Source organism: Glycine soja, chromosome 2 (assembly GCF_004193775.1).
Source record: "Glycine soja cultivar W05 chromosome 2, ASM419377v2, whole genome shotgun sequence".
NCBI lineage: Eukaryota > Viridiplantae > Streptophyta > Magnoliopsida > Fabales > Fabaceae > Glycine > Glycine soja.
In genome coordinates, this window is record NC_041003.1 from 22035301 (window position 1) to 22042475 (window position 7175).

At 36.6% G+C, this 7175-nt stretch overlaps 1 protein-coding gene across 1 annotated transcript; it reads left to right on the plus strand.

The window, feature by feature from the left end:
- The first annotated feature begins 6479 nt into the window (after positions 1 to 6479).
- On the plus strand, positions 6480 to 6932 carry LOC114373733 (classical arabinogalactan protein 9-like). The gene has a single exon (XM_028331259.1). It carries the CDS (start codon positions 6480 to 6482, stop codon positions 6930 to 6932), a length of 453 nt encoding a protein of 150 aa, XP_028187060.1.
- Positions 6933 to 7175: the final 243 nt, after the last annotated feature.

Below are 7175 nucleotides of genomic sequence, written 5' to 3' on the forward strand. Positions count from 1 at the left end.
ACTAGGTTCAAAGAGAACAAGGGAGGGTACATCCCTTGTGAATCTTTGCTTGTAAAAGGATTTTTAAAAGGTTGGAAAAGAAATCTCAAGGACCGCAGGTCGCTTAGGGACTTGATGTAGGCATGGGTTGTTGCCGAACCAGTATAAAAACTCTTGTGTGTTTGTCTCCTTCTTCCCTACTCTTTTAATTTCCGCTGTGCATTTTAATTTCTGCTTTTACTTTTGGTTAAGTTTCTCTTCTACTATTTATTCACTTAACAACATTGTAAAAGCCTTAGTAGAGTAAATTTTAATTAGTAAAGGTTTAGGAATAATTAATTCAACCCCCCCCTTCTTAATTATTCTGAGGCCACTTGATCCAACAAAAGTAACCATGCATTTTGAAAAACTGAGCAGATTCAAGTCTCTATAAATATTAACAAATAATTTTATAAACCAAAACATTTTATGTATACTTAAAGACAATTTTCTTATCTTTAAAACAAGGTAAATTAAGTCACTTGCAAAAATTTACAAAAAATTCATAAAAATCCCAAGAGGCAACGAGATAGAATATAGTTCAATTCTAACATGGTTCGAAGTTTTATCAATTTCTACCTCTTCCCAAGACCAAATTGAATTTCACTTTTTACAATTTAAATCTAACAATACCCTCTTCCATCAAGGTAAAAATTATGTGAAAATTCGTTCTAAGTCAATTCTAGTAAATTTTTCTTTCTAACCCTTCTTTCCAGATTTCGCAAAATGTGCTTCCTACAACCATTCTACTTTGCTTTGACCTTTTAAATTCAAAAATGAAAATTACAATTTTTTAATATACATGTTTGAAAATAATTTTCTCTCAAGTTTGGTAAAATGTAAACTCCATTTCAAGGTGAATTATACATGTTTGAATGTTACAACATCTCTCTAGTTTTGTAAAAGAAGAATTGAAAGTCTATGGAATTATCTATTTCTAAATATGGTAACTGGGTTTGATATAGTAAGTATGATGAATTGATTTTACGTTTAGTTAATATTTTTTTATCAGAAAATGAAAAAGAACACTAAAAAAAAGAATAGAGGATACAAAGGACACCCAAGCCTTCCAGCATCAACCACCTTAGAAATAACCCCACCAAGACATATCTACTCCAATAAATTCTCTAACCCAAAAGAATATACTTGTAGCATATATGACTTTATAAATTAACTTGTATAAGTAAAAGGTAAGCAAATATTCTAGACATCTTCTAAGGTGGGGAATATGTGTAGGTCTCCCATCGTGGGCAACAAAGGTGGTGCATGTAACATCCCTAATTGTTGATTTCTTGACAGCTAACTATTAACATCCTGGTACTACTACTTATTTTTGTGGATGTGAAATCTAACCGGCAAGTGCACCGGGTCATCAAGTAAATAATTAAAACGGAATAAATCGAGTATCGAACTCAGGGAACTTTTTTTACTTGGAAAAGAGTCATTCAAAATGCAAGTGTTTGTAAAAAGAATTAAGTGTCATGAATTGAAAACAAAGGTATTTTCTGTTCTAATCAAAGAAACAGTAAATGTAAGCAATTGAGTGTGAAAACAAATAAGTAAAAGCGTTGGGTCCTTCTACCGAGATACTTGAAGCAATTAGAGTTTTTCTCTATTTAAAATTATTTATGTGTTCTATACTGAGGACAAAAATAACAAACACTGATGTCTCATGATTTGGACTAATTTAAACTAAACTTCGTTCGCAGATGTCTCTTGTTGTACATAGCTTAATTTAAACAGCATTATAATCACAACATAATAAAAACCAAAACCCTGCACTCTATTCCTAGCAATGCAGTTATCTAGCCCTGTTATATCAAGTTCTAAGGAAACAGTACATTTTACAATGCTAAAGTTCCTAACAACACACTATTAGTCGGTGAAAATGACTAATTTTTGTGTATAAAACTTATATAAATTGTATCAAACTCTCCCAATTTATGGTTATTTTGTAATGTTATAAGTACTTTCTGTTAAGTATGGGTAATAAATAATTAGTATTTCCATTTTGTGTGTTTAATAATCATTTTCTCTCAATTTCAGGTTAATTGGGCAAGCTTTGGAAAAGGTTGTTTTCACCTTCTCGCTAAGCCAATTTGCTGGCTTAGCGAGCATCCGCTAAGCGCAACATTCCTGGGCTAAGTGCGAGGAAGAATCTAGAAGAAGATGAGTTGTACAGGTTTGCTAAGGGCACCGCTTCATCTCTCTATGCGCATCGCTTCAGTTCATCCGCTAAGCGAGAAAGGCGCGCAAAGCCAAAAATCACTTGTTGGATCAAGTGGCCTCGAAATAATTAAGAAGGGGGGGGGGTTGAATTAATTATTAATGAACCTTTACTAATTAAAAATATATCCTTCTTAATGTAACTAGATTCAATTAGGCTTTTACTATGATGTTAAGAAAGTAAAGAACAAAAATAGAAACTTAACCAAAAGTAAAAGCGATAATTAAAGTGCGCAGCGGAAATTAAAGAGTGTAGGGAAGAAGAAGACAAACACAAGAATTTATACTGGTTCGGCAACAACCCGTGCCTACATCCAGTCCCCAAGCAACCTGCGGTCCTTGAGATTTCTTTTCAACCTTGTAAAAACCTTTACAAGCAAAGATCCACAAGGTATGTACCCTCCCTTGTTCTCTTTGAACAACCAAGTGGATGTACCCTCCACTTGAACTGATCCACAAGAGATGTACCCTCTCTTGTTCTCAGTTACAACAACCCAAGTAGATGTACCCTCTACTTGTACCAGAAAGGATGTACCCTCCAATGTGTTAAGACAAAGTTCTCAGGCGGTTAGTCCTTTGAAACTTTGTAAAGGGGAAACAAAAGATATCTCAGGCTGTTAGTCCTTTGAAATCTTTTGCTTAAGGGAAAGGGAAGAATCAAAAGAATTCTCAGACTGTGTCCTTTTGAATTCTTTGAAAAGGGAGAAGGGAGACACAAAATAATTCAGGTGGTTAGTCCTTTGTTCTTTTGGAAAAGGGAGAAGAGAGACACAACAAGAATTCAGGCGATTAGTCCTTGTTGAATTCTTTTTGGGAAAGGGAGAAGAGAATGAAAAAGATGAATAGCACAAGTTTTTTATCAAAGAACTTTTCTTGAAAGAAAAATTTTGAACAAAAACTTTTAGAAAGATAAAGAGAAGATGAATAAAAAAATTTGTTGAAAGAGTTGAATGATGTTGAGAGAGAAGATTGAAAGATAGATTTCTTGATCGTTATCAAAATACATGCCATGGTCACATATTTATAATTTCTTGATGACTCAAGTCAAATTTTGTGACTCTTGGCAATTTCTTTTAAAACTAGTCACTTAGAAAAGTTGTGACTTTTGAAAGAATCTTCAGAAACAAGTCACTTGAAGAAATGTGACTTTTGGAAATGTATTTTTTGAAAACAGTCACTGGTAATCGATTACCATCAAGGTGTAATCAATTACACATCAACAGATGTGACTCTTCATTTTGAATTTTGAAAATCCTAACGTTTTAAAAACACAGGCAATCGATTACTACATTCTGGTAATCGATTACTAGAGAGTAAAACTCTTTGATAATGATTTTGTGAAAACTTCTTGTGCTACTCAATGTTTTGAAAATTTTTTTTAATACTTATCTTGAGTGATTCTTCTCTTGATTCCTGAATCTTGAGTCTTGAATCTTGATCTTGATTATTCTTGAATCTTGATTCTTGAAACTTGATTCTTGAAAACTTCATTCTTGAATCTTTGCAATTTTCTTGACTCTTGATTCTTTGACATCATCAAAATAACCTTGGAAGCCATTGCTTCCACATCACTAACGTGTGCTAAGCGGCCCATACGTGCGCTAATTGCACGAGCACGGACAAGGCCAACTATTTAAGCCTAAAATCAGATTTTGTGAAGGGAGTTTGGACTGGGATTCAGAGCTTTGCATGTCTAGGGTTTCTAGAGAGAGAAAGGTCCGTAGGGAATAAATATATTCTGGTGGCTGTTGATTATGTGTCTAAATGGGTGGAAGCTATGGCCACATCAAGGAATGATGTTAAGACAGTGGTGAGATTTATCTAGAAGAACATTTTTTTTCGATTTGGGGTAGCTCGAATATTGATCAGTGATGGTGGTTCGCACTTCTATAATACTCAGCTTCAAAAGGTATTGAGTCAATACCATGTGAATCATAGAGTAGCATCCCCTTACCATCCGCAAACCAATGGGCAAGTTGAAGTATCCAACAGAGAATTAAAGAAAATATTAGAAAAAACAGTGGCATCAACCAGGAAAGATTGGTCAGCCATATTACAAAACTGCATATAAAACTCCAATTGGTCTGTCTCCTTTTCAACTAGTGTATTGAAAATCATGTCATTTACTGATTGAAATGGAACACAAGGCATATTAGGCTCTTAAATTTCTGAACTTTGATGAGAAGGCATCCAAGGAGAACAGAAAGAATCAAATGTTGGAACTAGAAGAAATGCGATTAACAACTTATGAATCCTCATGACTTTACAAAGAAAAAGTCAAGACGTATCATGATAAGAAATTGATAAAGAGAGAATTCAAACCAGGACAAGAGGTGCTACTTTTTAATTAAAGATCAAAATTATTTCCTGGTAAGCTGAAATCCAAGTGGTTTGGACCTTTTATTATTAAGGATGTTCGATCTTATGGTGCAATAGAGCTATATGACCCACAATCTCAGAATCCAAATAGGACATGGGTTGTAAATGGCCAGAGGTTAAAATTGTATCATGGTGAAGAATTTACAAGGACACAGGGCACTGTTCATTTGATCACCCAGTGAGGTAAAAGCGTCAAGCTAATGACGTTAAAGAAGCGCTTCCTGGGAGGCAACTCAGTTTTAAATTCTTCTATTTTTGTTTTTTGTTTTATGCATTTAAATCATTTGGAACTTGCTATGTAAGCTGTACATAGGAGCATATCAGCCAATCTTTGAATGCTTAACATAAGGGTTTCAATTTCATGGAAAAAGGACTGAAAAATAACTTAGAAATTTTTTCTTCTTCTGAAAAACAGTCCTTTCTCTAAGCGCAAGCCTCGCGCTAAGCACAGCTCTATTCATGCGCTAAGCTGCGAGTCTTAAGCGCTTAGCGCCCAACCCCTGCATCTGAGGCTGATTTGGTCCGCTAAGATTGCCAAGGTTGGGCTAAGCTAACTTCGATTCGATCTGAATTCAGCTAAGCTTCAACCTGATCACTAAGCGATAGCTTATCCGTGGCTAAGCGGGCTATTGTCGCCAAGCGCAATTCCTTACGGCCTTAATTGAGGTCCATGACGCTAAGCGCCAGTCATGGAAGCTAAGCGAGATTCTTTGCGGCAGTATGAGCGCTAAGCGAGTACCTCTCAGCTAAGCGCGTGCTCCTATGTACTTAAGATGCATCATTTTAGTTAAGATGGCTAGAGCCAGGATTTTATAGTGAGATTTGAAGCTTTTATAATCTGCAGACCTCGCTAAGCTGACATACCCTCGCGCTAAGCCGAGTTTCTGTGTAAGAAAAAAAAACTGATTTTGAATTTGAAACGTCGACTAAGTGCGCGGATTCGCTAAGCAACAAGTCTTGAAAAACCAAACGTCTCTCTCGCTTAGCGAGACATTTCGCTAAGAGCAAGTGTCAAAAATCGCTTGGTTAAGTGTAACTTCAGGACATTGACAAGTGTTGAACGTAAGGGACAACTAGAGAATTCTGCACAAACACCATTTTCTCTTTCTCCCTCTCTCATCCAATTTTGCATAAGCATTGTGTTCACTGCATCAACAATTCAAGTAAGTTCCATACAATCTCTTTCTCTGCTGGTTTGCTCAACCTTAGGTTAGACAAAATTTAAAACTAGCTTCAGGAATTGTAGGACTGTAGTATATTTAGAAGTATTTAAAATTTAGGATTTTGTATAGATTGTTTGATGTAGATTGTGTTATAAACTTTGCATGTGTGATTTGACAATAAAGGCTCCAATGTTTGAAGAAAATGCACAGTGTTTCCTTCACTTTTTTTGGAAAATGCAATGAGCTCGCTCAGGGAGCTTACCGAGCTCATCAATTTTTGTTGCACATATGCGTTTTATGGAAGACCTCGCTGAGCGCGCTTATCGCGCTGAGCGAGTGCATCAATGTTAGTTGAATTCTTCTGAAGAAATCGTTGAGCACATCTATTGTGCTAAGCGAGCTGACTTCAAAAGGATGAATGTTCATCCTCTTGATGAAGTATTGATGGCTAAGCAAGGCTAATTCGCTAAACCTAGATAACTTAATCAGAAGTTTTTGCTAACAGCCGCACGCTAAGCCACGAATCTCTGGGCTAAGCGAAATCTGTTGCGGCAAGTGCTGGCTAAGCAAGCCCTCTTTCGTTAAGCGATATATATTGTTTGTGAGGACCGCTAAGCGTGTTCAATTTTTCTAAGTGGCCTTTGTCTTTCTTTTAATTTGAATTTTGCAAATGTTCACATTCTTTTCTTGTAGATGGCATCGAGAAAGAGAGCAAGAACTGAAGACATCCTTTCATCTTCCAACTTACCTCCTTCGACAGCACCCATGGAACCAGATGCTCAACAAGCTCATCCCATAATTCCTATGTTGCAGAGCTTATTCAGGGGGCAGTTGATGATTGTTTACAACCAGCAGGAGTTAGCTCACAACAAGCCAGTTATATCCATGGAGCAATTTCTGGAAAAGGTGGCTTGGCCTGAAGCTCAGCTTCCTCTGGTGAGATCCCCCGAGGTTGTTCCTTCCAGTCCTGTACCAGCAAGGACAGAGCCAAGACCAGCAGAGCCACAACCTCCGGTAGCAGATCCACCTGTTTCTCCTGAGGTTGAAATACTATCTCCTCCACCAGCTCCATCGGCACCACCTCTGATAATCATTCCCGATGACTCAGCTGATGAAACTGCTGCTCCTCCTGATTCACCATCATGATACCTAGAGGATGGTTTGGACTTTTCTGATTGGATGGACTGCTGAGGAAGTTGTGTTTCATCTTGACAATAATGTGGATATTTTTGATGATTTTGTGCTTCTTTGTTGCACTTTTTGGTTTACTATTAGTATAGTTAGGGTTTTAGATCAATATTTCTTTTTTATTAATTTTGTGCAGGGGTAGCTTAGTTGCTTAGCCTAAAGCATGTTGAACAGTTTAACTTATTTTGAATGGTGTGACAG